Here is a 21042-nt window from a genome sequence, read left to right on the forward strand (position 1 = left end):
TACTACCATTTTCAATTGTCTAGAGGACCGAAAGAGGGTATTGGATGGAGGACCATATTTCTTCAATGCAGTAGGGCTATACCTAAGAGGATGAATCGAGCGCTTTAACCCAAACAAAGAAGATTTGAGTTGGGCCTCAGTGTGGTTGTGCCTTTATTCTCTCCCCCTGGAGTATTGGGATGATGACTCTTTGCGAGACATTGGGAATGGTTTAGGCGAATTCATCAAAGTGGCAGAGGAGACAAAGCTGAAACGATACACCTCCTATGCGTGGATCTGTGTATACATGCACCTCATCAAAGCTCTCCCGGACGCGGTAAGCCTCTACCATGATGATTATGAATGGTTACAAACAATAGATTACAAGCATGTACCATTCGACTGTCGAAAATGCCACGCCCTAGGCCATTTATTTCGAGACGTTCCCTCCAATATGAAATCCACGACCACCCCTTCAATGGACAAATCCGACTCAAATGGGTTCACAAAAGTTCCCAATCGCAAAAAGACCCATAAAAATCCCTCTACCTCAGTCAAAAAACCTATCACCAGCACCTCCTTGCCTTCAACAAGCAACAACTTTGAAATCCTACTCCAGCCAGAGGTTCATATTTTAGATAATAAGAAACAACTTGAAACCATTACTAAGACTTCCACCCATTCTGCTCCATCAAGCTCAAAGAAAGCCCTCACTTCTAAGAAACCCGCAGACACCAAAACGCCCTCTCCCAGTAAGATGCAGAAAAGGACTGCTCAAGGTATGGAGGTAGATAGCACTCAAATGTCGTTCACGATTGTAGATGATACAGAGGCAGAGCAGGAAACAATACAACGCATGGAAGAGGAACCAGAGAGCTTCGACACCAGAGATCTAGATATACTTGGACTTGAACAGGATTGTAAGAAAAAGGAATATGACAAAATTCCTGAGCGACAGCTAGAAAACTTAGAAGTAATTCTCTCAATAGCATAGAAGAAAAGATCATTAGGCATCCAAACTAGTAGTCAGTGGGATGGAAGAAATATCTTCATAGACAAGAAGAAACAAGGACAGAAAACACATCTTCAGAGAACCATCCGCATAAGGGAGATTCTCGTGGAATTTGGAAGATACTCCAAGCTCACCAAATACTATAATCCCCTTCCCAATTGTGAATTATGAAGCTCATCTCATGGAACATCAGAGGGCTCAATAGCCCGGAGAAGGGACGATTAATAAAGAACATGCTACAAGAGTAAAAGACTCAAATTCTCTTCTTGTAGGAGACCAAGTGTAATTCCACAACGTTGGATTAGATCCTTGCCAAAGCATGGCCAGGAAGAAAAGAAGTGACGGTGGAATCCATGGGAGCCTCAGGAGGGCTAGCCATCGTTTGGGATGATAGAGCTATAACACTTACCAACATACATGCCAATAAGCACTTTATTCGGGCTAGGTTTCATTTAACAGGGACAAATGTTCATGGACACTTAAATAATGTCTACTTCCCCCAGGAGGCAACAAACAAAGTAGACACACTAAACACCCTAACTCAGATCAACTTAGAAATATCCCACCCACTTTGGATCACAGGAGGGTACTTCAACATGATTACAAGATTGGAGGAAAAAAGAGGAGGACAGATCAAGCTGGACTGTGAAAGCACGCACTTCAAGAACTACATTCATAACAATAGGCTTATAGACATGGAATTCAACAATGGCATTTATACTTGGAACAAAAAGCGTGCAGATGCCCACCAAATTGCACCTCGGTTAGAAAGATTCTTGATCTTTGATAATGCAATACATCTTGGCGGGGATCTCTTGGCCTCTATATTGCCACTCTCTGGCTCAGACCATTGGCTTATTAGGCTTCAGTGGCAAATACCAGGAGACAATGTTCACAGGCCCTTTCGCTTTGAAGCCTTTTGGCTGAATCACCCCGATTTTCATAACCTGATAACAGAGGCATGGAGAAATTTCACACCACCAGAAGGCGCAAAAATATACAAGCTCCAACAAAAGCTAAAACATATGAAGGAAGAAATAAAATAGTGGAATCGATTTACCTTCGGCAATATATTTCAAGCGCAAAACACTCTTGAAAAAGAAATGCGAAAATTACAGCATAGAATCATAGCTGAAGGCAGATCCGAAACCATAGCAGAACAGGAATGTCAACTACAAACACATATCTCAAAAAGAGAAAGACAGGCAGAGATTCTCTGGAGACAAAAATCGAGGATCCGATGGCTTAAAGAGGGTGAATGCAATACAAAGTTCTTCCACCATACCACTATCCAACGAAGAATGCACAACATCATTACTCTCCTCCAAAATCGATAAGGGGAACATCTAGAGAAGCATGAAGATATAGAACAGGAACTCCTCACCCACTTTCGGAGGGTGCATCAGGAAACAGAGACTGATCAGCTGCCAGCTATAGAGAATATCATCAAGATTATTCCTAAGATCGTAACTAAGGAACACAATCAAATACTCCTCAGATCTATTTCTTTACTCGAAGTGGAGACAGCTATGCGACAGCTCAAAGTTGGGAAAGCACCCGGACCAGACGGGTTCACTTCAGACTTCTTTCACAACTTTTGGGATCTAATCAAGGAGGAAGTCTAGCAAGTAGTCGAGGAGTCCAAAGTTAACAGATGGATGCTTCCATCCTTGAATGCCACCTTCATCGCCCTCATCCTTAAGGAGGAGAACAGCTAGACTCCAGACAAATTCTGACCTATTGCACTATGCAACGTATTGTATAAAATTGTCTCCAAAGTGATTGCCACATGCCTCAAGCCCCTGCTTCCTCTTCTTATATAACCGAAGCCATAAGGTTACGTGGAAGGAAGACAGATCACTGATGGCATAATTCTCACTCATGAAATCATTCACTCCCTAAAGAAAACCAAAAAGGCATGTATGCTCCTAAAAATTGACCTCTCAAAAGCTTTTGATACTTTAAGTAGGAAATATATTCAAAAAATACTGCTAGCCTTTGGCTTTACCCTCCCTTGGGTAAGATGGATTATGAGTCTCATCACTTCTACCTTTTTCTCAATTCTTGTCAATGGGACCCCCTCCACGCCCTTCCACCCATCCAGAGGTATCCGACAAGGGGACTTTCTCTCACCCTTTCTATTTGTTATTATGGAAGAAAGTCTTGGACGTTACATCAAAGATGCCCTTCAAAACCAGTAATTATGAGGCGATAGTAAAAAACAGTAAAGGTAAAGGATTAGGTGTCTGTCTACTGGAATTCACTGAGTGGTTGGTTTACCATGGTTGTGAAGTGATATTCAACAAAGGAAAAGCATTCCTCATACACATAGCCACATGGCATGTGAAGCAGATTGGGGTTCATGTGAAGAACCTGTATAAGCTAGATGTGGAAGAATGTGCTACATTAAGCACTAAGGCGGAGAAAGTGAAGGTCACGATGTCGATGAACTTTGGCACAAAATACTTGGTCATTTTTATCATGGTACCTCGAATATTATAGAACAAATAACCGATCACCTCTCTAAAGGAGCACTTAAGCAATAGTATATATGCAAAGGATGTACATCACAAAAGTACATAAAATCCACATTCCATGATCAGGACAACAAAGCACATGCAGTCCTAGAAAGGATCCACTATGATGTTTATGGACCTTTCTCGACAACCTACACTGTTAGACACAAATTTTTGGTCACTTTTATTGATGACTTCTCACGGTAGTGTTGGATCTTCTTCACGTGGAATAAATATGAGACATTCTCTGAGTTTGTAGAATTCAAGACACTAGTTGAAACGAAGCTAGCAAGAAGGTGAAGGCTCTATTGTAGAGGCTGCAACACCCTCCAAAATTTTGGCTTGCACTTAAATTTCAGAGCCTACTATGGATATTGTGATCAATCATTCCTTAGTCACTTATTGGTAAGTTGATGATCTCAAGCTGCCCTTTTCGATCTTAAGAGTCGTTTATGCTTTTATCTTTACATAGAATGTGTCATATTTGGGCATGGGGGTAATCGCTTATCATGCAAAGGGAGGTTTGCTTTGCTTCAAGGGGAAATATTTATGAGAATGAGACATGTTTAACACTCATTTCACACACTCTTACACAAGTGCCACCTTTATCCTCCCAAAGTCTATAATCGAAGCCGCACTTGCCGTAAGCTGCCACAAAGGTTGTTGCATTAAGTGAAGTATGTGTTATATGTTCTGGATGGTCTATGTTGTATCGATAAGTTTTCAAGTTTGTGATCGTAGTGAAGTTTTATCACTATTCACATAAGTTCCACTGATCCCACACTTAGCTAAATTTCAGAGTTTCCTTAGCAACCTAGCCTCATCCAACTTTCCTGAACTACACACTTCACATATGTAACCCTCAAGCTTTTTCGTTGCTTGTTCAAACCATGCAATGCATAGAAATCCCAACCTCCCTGACCATTCAAAAATTTGCAGTGGTTTCCTCCAGTGTCCTTCCCTCAGCCGGAACCCACTTGTTATCGGGAAATCTAGTGTCCATGCAGAGTTGCTAGTCCCACTAAGACTAGTAGATATCTTAGAAACAAACAAACTAAAACTACTTTCATTTTCCTTTATGAGAAGTAGATAAGAGGGGAACAAAGGAGACCAACCTCCGTCTTGTGCTTGGTTCCTTACTTGATTCCTCTCCCTTCTGATAGATCTTTGCCACTCGCTTCCTCGTATACCCAGCTTCAAAGAGCACCTGTGGAATCAAAGTAGCATAACACTATCCAAGAACAAAGATCTACTATCAAAAAAAATATAGGACCAGATATATATTGACCACACAAATGCATATATCATCAATCATACAAGAATGTGGAGAAAAACTTGAATAGATTTATTAATATCAAGAAATAGCAAAGAGGATTACAACCAATTGTTCTGACCCAGCGTCATCCTCTCAGCAAGAAATCCCTTCTTCACCTCATGAAAAGCTTAGATCACCTAACACTATGATGTTACACCAAGAAACCAGCAGCACTTCCTTACAATATACAAAATTCCAGCCTCTGGATCTCTGGGATGAGGGATCCATATATAGATGATTTCAGGGAGGTGAGTCAGCTTTTGAGATTTGATTAGTGTCCTCTCTCCGATAGTCCTTGATTCCACTTGGAGATTGATGATCTCTTACCCATCCCTAGGAGAATGCAGAGAGGCAAGTGTCACAGGAGAAGTTTCTGGAAGATTCCATGATCCTCCACCTCGCAAATTGACTCTGCCATTTTTCCACTCTCGCCCATCGCACTCCATAGAAGGGATTTTCAGTATTCATCGCACCTCCCATGTGCATTTAGGTGGGATGCAGCGCACTTTTGCCATGGAGCAGGTGAGATGGTCCAGCTTTGACCAGTTCTGAGTAGTTTTTCATGGAGAACTTCTAGGAGATGATGTAATCAGCTGACCTTATTCTTTTAGGGGATGGAACAACACTTTTAGGGAATTAGGAGTCCTTGGTTTATGGACATGTTTGATTGGGGTTACAGAGCCCAAAAATGTCTATAACAGTTTCCCCCAAAAGCATGAGGTCGTTAATCTTTTAATGTCGGGTTAAATGCTTTATCATGAGGATCCGAAGTTTTTCCGAGCTGGAAGGCGACCTGTAATAAGATACAATAAAATATATTCTCTTCATAATATTATCATGATCTAGCTGAGGCGGGAATTCCCATGCACAACTTTATAAATTCATTTTCATGTACATAAGAGAGACAATCGTCTTTGTGCAGACTGATGATTCTGGTAGAGCCATCATCTCTTAGATTGGATGATCATCTGTGCAACAATGATGTACATTTGATATCTTTATTTTCCTGAATATATATCGCAGCCCAGATGGATGAAACTAGATCCGGGGTCTTCAATCTCGTTCGATCTTCACTTAGTACAAGTCGATCCATGTGAGAGATGTTCTAGTGTCGAACATGGAAAGACATCGCCTGATTACCAGCCAGTGATGTAAGCTATTAACAGGCGTGAGAGGAATCACCGATAATGATGATGACCCTCAAGGTATGACAGTACAATCCACGTGGTGTGAAAAAGGGACTTGGTGTCGAACACCAGGCAAAATCTGTCGGTCGAAGGCCATTGATAATGAGTTGATGTCGACAAGAAGTGATCCATCATAGGAGGGCCTTAATGAATCCCACATCTACGACACGGAACGGAGCAAATGATTTTAATGGAGGTGAAAACGATATGGTGATATAAGGTTCAGGGTGGCGGTCAGGAAAGAATGGAGCGTAAATGTATTGCAATGGATGAGACATAGGTGAATTCTCTGAGAGACTTCTCTTGAACATATCGGCAACACTGACATGATGGATTGGTAGCATTAACCCCAATGTCGATGGTGTGATGGACCAATGGTGATATGACCAGTGAATGAAACAACCCAACCCGACTCGGATGCGGAGTGAGAGTGTCATGTTCAAGAGTGACTTGCTACCAATAAAGTTTCTTCAAGTTTTCTTCCCAATTTTTCCCCAGTCATTGCTGACCAGTACCTCTTTATTTTTTTCAGGCTTGAGGAGGATAACATATGCTTGTTCTATAATTTTCCCTTTGGGCAAACCCATTGCTATGTTTTAACGAGCCTAGCGATAGTGAAACTCGTTCTTGTCTGTATGGACAAGTTTGTCGCTATTCGGTTTTAACGAGTTTAACAACAAAGATAACTTAGTCCTTTTCAATTTTAGAGAGCCTGAAAGGGACATAAAGAAAACTCCAACAATCCTTTTTCATCATATAATCCCTTAAGTCTGAAAAAATGTAAAATAATACAAAAGGGATGAATTTTCGGTAATTTTAACGAGCCGAACATAACAAGCGCTCGATATTTTTATGTAATAATCCCTCAGGTCCAAAAAGATTAAAATATAAAGGAGGGATAGCACTCCCGATCATTTTAACGAGCTGGAGAGGCCAATAACTCGGTAGTATTTTCATATTTTATGAGTCAGATGAAAAGAGCTTAAAGGAGACTCGTTTTTCGAGGAATGAGTGACAAATTCGGGTAGCAGCTAATTCCAGGTAAGGTTTAGAATTTCCCAATCACGGCAGTGTCACAAGGATGGCTAATAGGATCACTCTTCGCAGCTGTTCCTCAAAAAGTGTAAAAAATCAAATGGAGGTGAATGATCGGCCAATACAGAGTGGAGGTGATGATGAGAACACGACCAAGGCTTCAAAGGCTGATGATAATTCATTCACGATGGTTATTTACTGGAAATTGGTTCATTTTTTAATGAATGAGCTTAAACTTTGGGGGAAACATTTGCTCACTGCTTACGTTTAATTTTTAACGAGCTTGAACTCCACATAAAAACTGCTTGATCCAATCATATAATAAGGATGTCTCATCTAAGATACAATTTTCTATGGAGCTTGCACCTCACACAGCTTTGCCCTGCATCCTTTCTTTATGCAAGTTAGGAAACGACCGATCCTACGAGTTTAAAGGGTTAGACGACCTACAAATTTAAAAAATAAATGGTCGCTCTTCGCTTGCATGCCCTTAGGTATAGTGAAGTAGTGTTTCCCAGGTTACCCCTCAATTTGTAGACAAAACATTTGTTTTATCGGGAAAGGCCTACCTTTTACAGGTTACCCCTCAATTTGCAGACAAAACATTTGTTCTATCGAGAAAGGCCTACCTTCTGACAGAGGTATCTTATTCCAGTATAATCTCATAATCCATTCATATATCCTTCATGGAAACCTACCCTATGCCCAAGGTTTTCCTGTCGAAACAGACCAGGGTGCATGCCCCCTGGGTTTCAGTCATGTCCTCCCGAATCACTCGCACTCATCAGGTGGATGGACTGGGGATTGATGGGACATTCCTTGCGTGAAAAGACCATTCAGGTATGGTATTTGACTATTTGCTATGTGTGAGCCAGGGAATGAAAGCTGGTCTATGAGCTTGACCACTCTTCCTTCATGCGGAAAACACATTACTCTAAAGAGCGAGGAGACAATGGCTCCCATGAAATAAATATAGTCGCGTTCAAGGAGTAGATTATAATCTAGGGGTCCTTCGACTACCGTTATGTTCATGTGAATGGTTTTCCTTCTCAATGTTATCGACACATTGGGAAGGATCCCTAACAGTCGACTAGTTCCTTTGTCAAAGCCTGTTAGATTTCTCATTTCAGGCAAAAGCGATGGTGAACCAAGCGCTTTCCAAGCAGTTAAGGAAAGGATACTCACATAAGTCCCTTCATCTATGATGGTACCGGGCATGACCATTCTGTATATTTTTGCAATGATTCGAAATGGTACACTAGCCGGTAAATGGGGTCTGCCTAGTAGATTCCAATCGAAGGAAACAACTAGGTTTCTTGGAGGTGGGACCAAATAGACAGTCGGATATGACTCTGACAAACTTCCTTCCTGCGGTAAAGGAATGGGTAGACTACCCTCGTGTTCATCGAAGTCTGTGTTTACAAAGAGAATTTGAACGGTGTCGTTCTTGTTCTCTCCGGTGACTATACATCTCAAGTTGGACCTTCTAAAGGCAAGACCTGGTCAACTGCCGCCTCAACCTTTTGACTTTCATCTGGTGTGAATTCAGATGGTTTATCTTCAATGATAGATGCTTCGACCGACCACAATGGCGTGTCAGTTGGATTTTCAACTAGAGATGGACTTGTCAGGAGTTTCTTATATCGAGGAGGAAGTCGTAACAGTGAAACCGGATGGTCGTCCAAAACTCTTTTAGCCTCATCAAGGAAGGGACAATGGTGGACGGTGTGATCACCTTCACACAGTTTACAAGGGAATTTACTTTTCCTTTTCTGTCCCGACGTTTTGCTTTCACTAGTTGATGGTTTACTTTCAACATGATTATCAGAGGTTGTTGACATCGGATTGTGTAAACGAGGAGACCAGTCCCTTAAGATCCGAGGGATGCAGGGACAATCTCAATGATAGTGATTTCCTTTGCAAATGACACATGGACATTTAGGCTTCGATAGTGCAGTGTGTGGATTTTCACTAGATGATGCCTAGTTGCCCCTTTTCGCCTTTGGCTCCTTCTTCTTCTTCCTTTCTTCTCCTTCCCCTACTTCTCCTTCCTAGTTACTTAACTTTTTACTTTACCAACTTCATCAAGCGAAGAGGAAGGAGGAGAGCGAGAATCAGACGAAATGGAAGGTTGGCGGGTGGCTTTGGTATCGTCTAGTTGCTTACTTGACTACTCAGGAATCACGATGTTCTGAGCGATAGAAGACGAGAAGAGCCATACGGGCAGGCCGATTGTCAATCCTGGAAGTGACAATGTGGCCATATGCGGTGCACCAACATCTCCCCAAGAGGAGAAAGGACTAGGATTTCCTCCAAGGGGAAATCCTTGGTTGGTGGACTCCATTTTTCTCAACCTAAGACCAATGTAGGAAAGGTGGTGTTTATTCCAATTAAAATAAATTTTAGATGCTTTGACACAACTTGTTTTTTCAATTTTTAAGAGTCGAGAAAAAACAAAAGATGGCTCTAGTTGCCTTTTATTTTTAATGAGCTTGAAGTGACAAGTGCTCAAATGGACCTTTTCCTTTAAGGAGTCTAAAAAGGAACGAAAGAGACTACTCTGGAAATCTAGATAGAGGGATTACCAAACCAATCAAAAAACTGCAGAATGCTTTTTACGGTACAACAGTCAACCTTCCCGAATGTTGTGTTCAGTGCATTGCAATCGATAGGGTGGTAGACACTACTTCCTATGGATAAAAAATATAGCCTATTGTGGTCTCCAAATATATACTCAACGGTATGTGGGATCATAAGTCCGTACTGGTAGTTCTCGTCTCAAAGTTGAGGAATCACCCAACCAGCACTCAAAACAACAGTTACCAGGCTCTACGACGCCGGAATACGTCTCTAGCCTAGACTTCTAAATGTTGTGCATTAGGTTCCAAAGAGTTTTTAGATTCATTAAATTTATTTTACAGTTGATCTTTTTTAGGAAATTTGTCTTTCAGGTTCACTGCATGATGTAGATATACAATTCCTAAAATGCAATCTAAGATGATAAAAAATCGTTTAATCTTCTTTTTGCAATGAAAATCCTAGCTACTAAAGAAAGAGAGATGATATTCTTTCAACATAGAGCAGAGAGCACACATTATATGCACTATCCTAAATCAAACCAACAAACAGTCTGAATGCAAATGCAGATGCATGTATTTGTTTTCAGCCTTCTTAATGTGTGAATGATAAAAAGAAAGCTAAGCACAAATTTGAATTATTTTTCAAAGAGACATTACTAACAAGCTTCTTTTCAAGACAAAATGAAGACAATGGCGACACTTTGCGATTTGGAATTGAAAACTTGCTTTCGACACTTGAAAAACTACTAATTCAAATCAAATACAAGAGTAATAATGTAATCAACTATCAAGAACAATTGGATTCTCTTCTATGACTGAAAACGACACTTGCAACACCTCCAAATCAAGAAACGATAGTTCAATTACGCTACTTCTTTGTAAAAGAGAACTAAAAATGGCTCACAATACATAAAAACATTTACAGTTCTTTGCATAATGGAGGCAAAATAATGGCAAGGAAGGGGGTTTCCAACAGAGGTATACTGACTACAGACAGCAAAACTCCTGAATAGAGCTAAAAAGAGTGAAGAAAAACCAAAGTCTGGAGGAAAAATTAGCCTTCTCTGATCAGCGCACCTGTTACACAGGGATTTCAGTATGCATCCCACCTATAGCACATAGGAAATGTGATGCATACTTATATCCTTGAAGAGAGGGTGCGATGGTATAGTGCGAGGCTTTTGATCCAATTCTTGATCACATTTTGCAGCACAGTTCAAGGATTTAGGCCAAGCAAGTGATAATCAGTAAATAAATCACAGGGGTAGATCTAAGGAGGTTACTAGAGCCATCACAAGGGAAATTAGAGAGTTTGTAAATCGATTGTTCAGTTCATAAATGAAACTCGAAGATAGACTAAAGCAGCATTGATGTACTTTGCACTTGCAGGGAAAATGCAGTTCGAAGGCTAGCTGGCTTGACTTCAGGCTATGTCTGTAAGTTTATAAAGAAAAAAAATATAGACAAACAAACAATCTATTCACTCCCCAGTGGAGTTGCCATTTTTTTATCAGGAAATTTAGTGTCCATGCAGAGCTGCTAGTCCCACTAAGATAGGTAGCTATCTTAGAAACAAACAAACTATAACTACTTTCATTTTCCTTTATGAGAAGTAGACAAGAGGGGAACAAAGGAGACCAACCTCTATCTTGCGCTTGGTTCCTTACTTGATTCCTCTCCCTTCTGATAGATCTTTGCCACTTTCTTCCTCATCTACCCAGCTTCAAAGAGCACCTGTGGAATCAAAGCAGCATAACACTATCTAAGAACAGAGATCTACTATCACAAAAAATATAGGACCAGATATATATTGACCACACAAATGCATATATCATCAATCATACAAGAATGTGGAGGAAAACTTGAATAGATTTATTAATATCAAGAAATAGCAAAGAGTATTGCAACCAATTGTTCTGACCTAGTGTCATCCTCTCAGCAAGAAAGCCCTTCTTCACCTCATGAAAAGCAGGATCACCCAACACTATGATGTTACACCAAGAGACCAGTAGCACTTCCTTATAAGATACAAAATTCCAGCCTCTGAATCTTGGGATGAGGGATCCATATATAGATGATTGCAGGGAGGTGAGTCAGCTTCTGAGGTTTGATTAGTGTCCTCTCTCTGATAGTTCTTGATTCCACTTGGAGATTGATGATCTCTTACTCATCACTGGGTGAATGCAGATAGGTAAGTGTCACAGGAGAAGCTTCTGGAAGATTCCATGATCCTCCACCTCGCAAATTGACTTTTCCATTTATCCACTCTCGCCCACTGCACCCCATAGAAGGGATTTTCAGTATTCATCACACCTCTCGTGTGCATTTAGGTGGGATGCAGCGCACTTTGACCATGGAGCAGGTGAGATGGTCCAACTTTGACCAGTTCTAAGTAGTTTTTCATGGAGCACTTCGGGGAGATGATGTAATCAGGTTACATTGTTCTTTTAGGGGATGGAACAACAGTTTTAGGGACTTAGGAGTCGTTGGTTTATGGACATGTTCGATTGGGGTTGCAGAGCCCAAAAATGTCTATAACACCACTGTCTCCAAAAACTATGCAGTTTTGTCCCTTGACTACCCAGTCTGCCTTGCAGCCTGAAATTGCATAGATGTGTCCTCCTAGGGCATCATCCCAAGTAGGGCCACGAAGAAAGATAACATGATAGATGACTCTCAAGGAGCTGAGGAGAAAAATAAGCAGACCAAGAAACCAAAGGTATGATAGAATATTAGGACTGCATGAAGACTCCATCTGATGCATAACCCTTTGGAGGCTAGGTATGGAAAACAAAGCACGTCTTTTGAAATACACCTCTTAATGTAGCTTAAAAGTTTTCTTATCATTGTCGTATCATTCAGTCTTCAATGAAATTCATGGTTGCAAGAACTGAAAGTCATTCCATGTGTTTGATCTACATTTCTTGCTCCCTTTCACTTGTTTATTACATAACTTAGAAGATGAAGAGTATTACCACTTTTTTACTTAAGCTACCGAGGTTGCGACCAACATGATCTAATGACTAACCAGGCATGATGCAAGGCATCCTAAGTGGAATGGAAGATGTTTGATGATATGTATGTAGTTAGTACACTCCTCTGCATTACTCTTTTGCATTAATCCTTTCTTTGTATCTTGCATGTACCCTCACCGCTTGTCATATTTGGCTACCTGCTGCCAATAGTCTCTTAGCTCTTTCCTGATGAAGCAGGTGAAGGAATTTCCTTCAACCTGATTTCTTCAAGGCTCTTCATAGAAATTATAGAGCTAAGAGAAGGAGATGTGGAATCTCACTATCAAAATCTTGAAAATACTTTGCATGTTTGAATATATCCAAACAATTAAGCTACCACTCAACAACATTGTCAATCTTGGAAGAGTCAAGAAAGATCACATCTCTAGATATTATAAACTTATTATTCACTTCATCATAGAGATGGTATGCTTTGGAGGTATGAGTACCCAAAGAAGATACATTTGTGACTCCTTGCAGTGAGTTTTTTTATCTGTTCCTTAGGTATGAAGGCATAATATGAGGAACCGAAAACCTTGAGATGCCTCACCGAAGGAATGTGGCCATACCACATTTCATAGGGAGTCTTGTTTCTAATAGCAAGAGTTTGACACCTATTATTTATATACACAACACATAGAACCAAATCAGCCCAAAACCTTATGAACTTAACATGTGAACTATGCCAAGTTCATAGTGAAAGTAATACATTCCAATGAACTATGTGTTGAAAAATGCAGCAAGAAATTCTCAATTTGATTTTTCCTTGATTAAATTGAACAAATTCAAATTTCCAAATCAACAGACAACTTGGATGATGTTAACTTGTGTGACATGGTTTGTGTCACCTAGTTTACTCAATAAATTCGAGTTGGAGGAGTTAGAGTTTAGTTTTGCATATGCGATTGCTAACTTGTGGCAATAAAGGTAAATTATCTCAGGTTGTTTTCGGTTAAACTAGTTCTAACTTTTGGAGGAACTACAGGAAGGTCATTTAAATAGTGGGACTTCAGTCAAACTCAGCGATCATCTAGTTAACTGATCAATCAACCCAAAATAGTTGGGGCATGAAGAGAAGTCAAGTCCCCTAAAATTGGTGAAGATTCGAAGGTAGTTTTAATTTATTGTAGCTCACACAGTTGCAAGAACTTGCTATAACCATAGTGGAGGAGGTAGCTTGATTAGGAGCTTCTTGTGAAATTAGAGAGCAAATGATTGTTGGTAGCATTAATAGCCTACTAGCAATTTGTTTTGCACCACACTTCAATGTTTTGGGCATGGTTTTTGAGGGTGGATTTTTTTTTATGATTTTTGGTCATGCACGTCCTCACTAAGTATCTTGGGAGGTATGTAATAGTTCCTTGCATGCAAATCCTCACTAAATATCTTTTGGGATATCTGTACTAGGTCCTTGTAAATTTCTGTTTGCCAAGGCTTAACTACTTATGATCTTAGGTGCTCACAACAATTCGACAGTTTATGGCACTTTCTAAATCACCATTCCTGAAAGGATCCAACAAAACGACTTCAGAGGAAGATGAGAAGGGAAAACTCTTATTGGAACTAGCCTAGAACTAGTGGAATTGATTGGTCCCAATGGTTTTAGAGTTGTACTAGTCTAGTTTGGTGGTTCAGATTGGATAAGGTCGGTCTAATAAACTGACCAATTGTGAAGAATGTAGTGCAACATAGCTAATGACCACCAAATAATAATTTTTTAATAAAAAATACTGAAAAGAAAAAAAAAGTATAGACTCGAGGGCCCTACAAAACCTAACCCTAGTAATTAATGGTAATATTTAATTTTTAATGTTAAAGTAAAAGTTGAAATTCTCCTTATCTTTCCTTTTTGAAAAGGAAAGATAAGGATAATGTCAGCTTTTACTTAAATTTTTAATATTAACATTAATTGTTTCGAGTTGTTTCAGAGTGGTTCCAACTTCATTTAGTTTTGAGAAAGTCAAATTTTAGATCCCATTCAAAACTTAGTGGTTATTGTTTGAACCGCTTCTTTATAATGAGTCCTAGACTTTGACTTCCAATTCTTCAGGTGCAATTATTGCATAATCATATTCCTCATGAGACTTTATAGCAGAAGTTGATCTTTAATCCATTGCAAGCACTTGACCTAGCATAGGGAACCATCAACTATCCCTCCCAAGTTGCACCTCAACATTGAAATTTTCTTTTTCAGTAGACATTCATTTTATCCATTAGATCATTTCTTCCACTGTGACAGTCCAACAACACCCCTGCCGACATATGCTTGACAATCCATCTCATCTTTAATGCTACCTTATAAACACTCTTAAATCTTGTGTCTCCAATATAAAAGAGGAAGAACCAGAAAGGGCCTTATTGGCCCTCTTCACAACCCACAATATGTTTAGCTTCTCTCTTGCGCTTACACTCTAGTCTTCTCGCAGCTTAAGAATGGTGAATCTTAAACACAGTCTCATGATTTCCATTCAGGGAAAAAAAATTCACCCTTTTTTTGAATCAAATTACCCCCCTAGTATTTTCCTTCTGGATGACTGTTAAGCTTCCCATCTCTATTTCGCCTCCCTCTCCTACCCTCATGAACCTGATAAGCTGAATTTAACCAATCTCAATGTATCTGAGATAAACAATCCATCCAACTGGGTAGATTGAGTTGAGACCCTTTTAGAAACTAAATCCATCCCTCCACAATGATATATCCCTCCCCAACAACATCATCATGCTCTGTTCGAGATCTATCATTCCCATGATCACTATAAATTTCTGAGTCCTTCACTTACATATTTGGTAACATCATCATTTAGATCACTTATACTTTGTTGTGTTGTTTCTTGTGTTATGATTTCCTTTAATGGAAATATCTCCCTAGTAGGCATGAGTAACTAAATTCAAGTTCTTATTGAACTCTTGCGTTAACATACTTAATTTTCATTTTGACCTATTCGGTTTCAAATTCTTGTGTGGTTGGTTCACTGGTTAACTATTAGCATTCACCAAGTGGTTATTTATGATCATAGTTAGTCTAGAGTGAACGTTGGACTTCGCCTTGAAAACCAAGACCCAAGAATAAGCACTTATCATGGAACATTTCAGAGCCCATACTAGTGGAAGTCCAATTGTGTAGTGGGACTTTAGTCAAACTCAATGATCATCTAGTTAATTGATCAATCAACCCAAAATATCTAGTGCATGGAGATTCGAGTTACCCAAATATGGTGGAGATTCCAAGGCAATGTAACATCAATTGTAGACTAGCCTTGAGTGTACAACTATTAGATACTTTCACCCTTTTATTTCTTATTCATTCATTTCCAAACACTATACCACTAGTTCTAAGAATCTTGTGGATACTATCACCACAATAAATGTATATTTTATTTTATACGACACAAGAATTGTATATTTACCTTTGGGACACTCCAAAAATATTTTGATGCACCTTTGTGACCTTTATGACTTTATGACCTTAATTCCCATTCCATGTTCATCCATGTGGACACACTTTATGATGTTCTACGACAACCTAATGTCCTTGTCAACTTCCTCTCATCTTCCTTGTCATGTTTTCGGGACTTATGTATCCAAAAAGAAATTTGGGAGATGAATGCCATCAAGGTGGAAAATCAAGGGGGTTTCAAGTCATTTATTTAGGGTTCCCACTAGCATAGTCCCACCATATGATCCACCGAATCCCTAAATTGGGGTCTACTGCTATTCCAATTAATTATTAGATGATCATGGTGGGCCATAATTCCAAGTTAAATTTTATGACTCTTCATATGATAGTATTGGAGATACTTGAGGAGACATCTTTTTGGCTAAAGGGTTAAGGGAGGATTTTGACTTCACTATCAACCCATCAACCATATCCTCAACATTTGTCCCATCAACCATATCCTCAACATATCTAACCAACAATCAAGAAGACAACTGAGGTGAAGCATGGGCATCCTCTCTCGCCCACGTTGTTCAACACATATATCAATTTATGAATGCCTCTACACTCCACCAACTGTGCATCAATAAAATTTTGGGTTTCCCCACTGTCCTCCAATATGGATACATGTTGTCCCTGCATTGTGCCTTTGATTGCAGAGTGGCTAATAATCATAGTTTATCGTGCATGATTATGATCGTGCGTAACATCCATGGTCCAATTCATTTGTTTGGTGCCCAATGTTGGTGAATCATTGTATTGCATCATGGTAGAAATATTGCCTTTTTTAAAGCAAAAATATATTGAAAATAAATTAAGTTATGTCTCATGCAAATGTTCAATATTATTGTGTTGTGAGAGATTTGCATATTATATGTATCATATATCTATAATAACTTATTTCAAGCCTATTTTAAGAAATAAAGGAAGAGGTGGAAGCCCTTGCCATAAGGACTCCTACCAACTCCTTTTCTCGTAGAAAATTTTCAAACGTTAGCCCATAAATCAAACACATGCCCTTGTTTCTCTAGTTTGGAAACCCTTGGATGTTTTTGACAATGAACTCCTCCCAACCACTAATTTAACCATCTATTGAATGCCTTTGATTGGTATGTGTAAATTATTTTGATTGATTCCTGGAGAGGTGTGAAATCTAATTCTGCATGACATGATACAAACACCAAATTTAACCAGTGGTAGCCAAAATTTTAGCCTTACAACTCTCTCATCCAATATTATATACTTCACTAATTATTCAATGGGTAATCTACTTAACAATATATTAAATATTAGAAGCATTCATATTAATATAAAAAATAAGAATAGTATTTAATATTAAGTTATAATGCAGGTAACTGCCAAGTTGACATATTCTCTGCCTTGGAAAGTGAATAGTCAGCTTGACTTAATGTCCGATGTTAGTTTTAAGACAATTAAGATAAAATTGTTTAAGAGAACTCACATAGATTTATAAGTGCTGAGATGATAAATATGATGCAAAAATTTACTCAAAATTTCATATTGTAAAATATCTTTTCACTTATAGTAATATGATCCCATTCCTCCCTTGATAGATTCAAGGTTCGTATATTTGTCCCAATATAATAAATGTGTTTCTCTTTTATATTATTAAATTAGGTTGCTTCAATAATCATGTCCTTATTGTTAAGGGGAGATTGCCTTAAAGTAAGTGTTGTCATAAGTAGTGTGATAGAAGTAACAAAGGGAAACTATATCTATATATTTTTTTATACATGTGAAAAATTAACCCCTAATTTACTTATGTCCATGTTAGTGAAAATCTATTTTTTATAGTGGTAGCTCAATTATTTGTCATGTCAGTATGAGTAGTGGTACCTTTTGGTCATTGTATTATGTTTAGTAGATATAGTAATAAATGGTGTAATTTAAAAAATTTAATTTAGACTACATTTACATCACAATGTGATACTCTATAATTATACCAAAACTTAGCAGTGAAGACATGACAAGTAACTAGATGTATTCAACAAAATTTTAATGCTTATCATTGTGTCTTTGAATAATATTTATAGTGCTAGCTAAATTGGGTAGTATTGACTTACTTTTATGATTCACATAGATATCATCATAACTCGTTAATTTTGATTCTTGATTATTTGAAAATAAATGCTAGTTAAATTAGGTAGTATTGACTTAGTTTTCCAATGCTAGTTAAATTATTAACTCGGTTAATGCTATCTTATAGAACATGTGTACATAGCCAAATTGTAGGATTTCAATGGCTCGCAGCGATGGATAAAGTTGTTTGAGTGAATATGGAAGTTGAAGCACAACATGAGAACTACGCTGCTCTATGCAAGGCCTTATTCCTTGAACCATCTCTCGGCACATGCCTTTGAATGCGAAATATCTCTCTGCATTTGATTTATGGCTACGACCCATGTCTCTGCCCGTGGCATTCCCTATATCCAGCTACCCTACGCGTGTCTTTTGTTTTTCAGGTAAGATGTCTTCATGATTCATAACATCATTTTGGTCTTAGTCGACCATTAATGTTTCCTGTCTAGACGAGTGGATATCAGATTTTATCCTGGTAGCTGCGCGTGGCCATCTTTAGTCTAGCGTATGGCCTTTCTCTTTCTGTTTTGCCTGGTGTGTGGTATGATTCTAAATTGGTTAGATCTTTTTTGGCACCTCGCATACTAGTTATGGCCTGACAATTGCAGGAACACAGAGGGTTTCAAGGAACAAAGAGGGTTTCTGTAAGGATCAGATAGGGTTTCTGCAAGGAACAGAGGGACGAGAAATATTGAGAAATGTTTTCAGATTCACGAATATGGTGACAGTGCCATACCAATGTCACTTTGTTTCTATTGTGTTAAAATATGGCTAGAGAATTGCCTCGATTTTTTCCAGAGGGATTCTCCAGATGACACGATAAATTAGGCTTTTGGGAGGAATTGATGGAACGAAATCCAGCGGTGGGCCTGGCGGAACTACTCCATTCCCTGCCTAATTCCTGTCGTGAATTTCCATTACGAATCCATTGGAAAATGGTGTTGCATCTTCATCAACCAAACCTTCCTCCACACTGCAATGAACCAACACCCTTGCTTCTACAAACAAACCTTCCTCCTCGTTTGCCCCATTGCAATGGAGGGTTTGTCGAGAAAATGGAGAGACAAACAAACACCAATGTTTGAGAGCCACGAGACTAGGGTTCCTGTGATGGGCATTAAAAGCATGAGGCCTAATGGCAACAGAGTACATACTCATTTATTCGTGAGTGGCGGGAGATAGATATTAAGACCTTCATTCTTATGAAAAGTGGGAGACATGGGAGGGAAACATCAGGAAACAGTGGGCTAGGCCATTTGAAAATGGAAACAAGACAGCTGAAACCACCGAAACCTTTTTTGGTGTAGAGGCCGAAAATATTTTTGGTGCTAAATTGTTTAGTTTTTATATGTTGAGGCTTTCACTATTATTTTGCAAAGGAACTCGAAGCTAAGCTAGAAATTTCAAGGAAGACAGCAAAGGGTTTATCTTCCACAGGTATTTTCCTTTCAATTTGATGTATTTCCCTTGCAAAGATGTTGGGATTGGTATTATTTTCCTTGCGTAGCTGTATTCATTGGTATAGCTGTAGGAATTGGGATTATTTTCATGGTATAGATGTAGGCATTGGGGATTATTATCAACAATTTCCTGAGCCATGTCTGGTTCTGTTTCTTTATAATTACATGAACAACTTAAATTCTGCTTTGAAGTTTCGCTCTCTATTTGTGTGTAGACATGAATCCAATAAACCTTGTAATGAGATGACTCACCTGCATTCTGGGAAGCACTAGGCATTGGCTCATACATACTAGAGACATTGTCCACTTTGGAACCATACAATTCATCAAGTCCATAAAATTGTTTGTCATTGTCTGGACTCTGAATAATGAAATTTGTCTTCATGAACTTCATCATCAATAGCTGAGTTATGAGGTTGCAGACCAACATATGAAACTAAAATATTCTCATAAGCTTCTTGAGGTTCATCATATGATGAATGAATCAGTTGATGATCTCCAAATTTCAAAGAAACTGCATTAGACAACATGGGACAACCATCATTTTGGCTACTGTTATAATTCTTATGTGATTTTCATTCTTCATCATCGTGAGTTTCACTTTTGTAAACCTATTCAATTTTCTCTTCTTTTTCAACTACATGATCTTGATATCTTTCAATTGCATATGAATTCTTAAACCCATGCTCGTGAGTTTCATTATTAACAAGTGAGATGGGATTTTCCTGAAAAGAAGTAGCTAAAATGTACTGTATGGTGCATTCTTAACCATCTCGAACTTCATTGGATGATGCCTCCTTTCTAAATAAAAATTCTTTCTTATCAATGAAAAACTGTCTCCTTTCTAATTAAGACAAGAAAAGAAATTTTCTTTATGTATCCCATGGAGTATAACCTTTTATATGCAATTGTGTCTTATAACATGATAGTGTTGCACCCTAACCCAACATACAACATTGTAACAATCCTAGTTCCTTTGGGTGTGTTTTGAGAAATGAGGTCATCCTTTTATGAAAATGCACGCCCCATTGGCTCATTGTTATATATTTCAACTTCTGTGCAATAAATGGCCACATTGAGTCACTTGATATCCACCATTCTAGGAGATGCACTGGGATGATCTTTTGCTTGGATATGTGATCATGTGTTTGGCACTAGACTCTAATTCGTTAGCACGAAATAGATTCTAGACGGGTGTTATGGGAATATGATTGATTCTCCTCTGAACATCTCAAATCTCCACAAATATGTGCATAGGTATAATACCAGGCCATGATATTTGTAGCTTGGGTCTTTGAGAAGTATGAGGCATGAAATTAGCCTTATTTGTTTTAATCCCACACCAACATTTACTCATGAATTGATGAAACCAGAGCTCATGGGAATTCACTACATTGTCTTTCATTTCA

The 21042-nt window shown here is 38.8% G+C and overlaps 1 protein-coding gene across 1 annotated transcript in view; it reads left to right on the forward strand.

Annotated features, from left to right (window-relative positions):
- Nucleotides 1-736: 736 nt before the first annotated feature.
- Nucleotides 737-21042, forward strand: part of LOC149242189 (GTP-binding nuclear protein Ran1B-like) — a 31527-nt gene continuing 11221 nt past the window's right edge. The window contains exon 1 of the mRNA XM_089370786.1: nucleotides 737-952. Coding sequence (XP_089226912.1) covers nucleotides 737-952 — 216 coding nt within the window. The remainder of the gene's footprint in view (nucleotides 953-21042) is intronic.

The sequence above is a fragment of the Pinus tabuliformis genome, chromosome 8 (genome assembly GCF_031772625.1).
Source record: "Pinus tabuliformis cultivar Carrire ecotype Pingquan chromosome 8, CPIR1, whole genome shotgun sequence".
Classification (NCBI taxonomy): Eukaryota; Viridiplantae; Streptophyta; class Pinopsida; order Pinales; family Pinaceae; genus Pinus; species Pinus tabuliformis.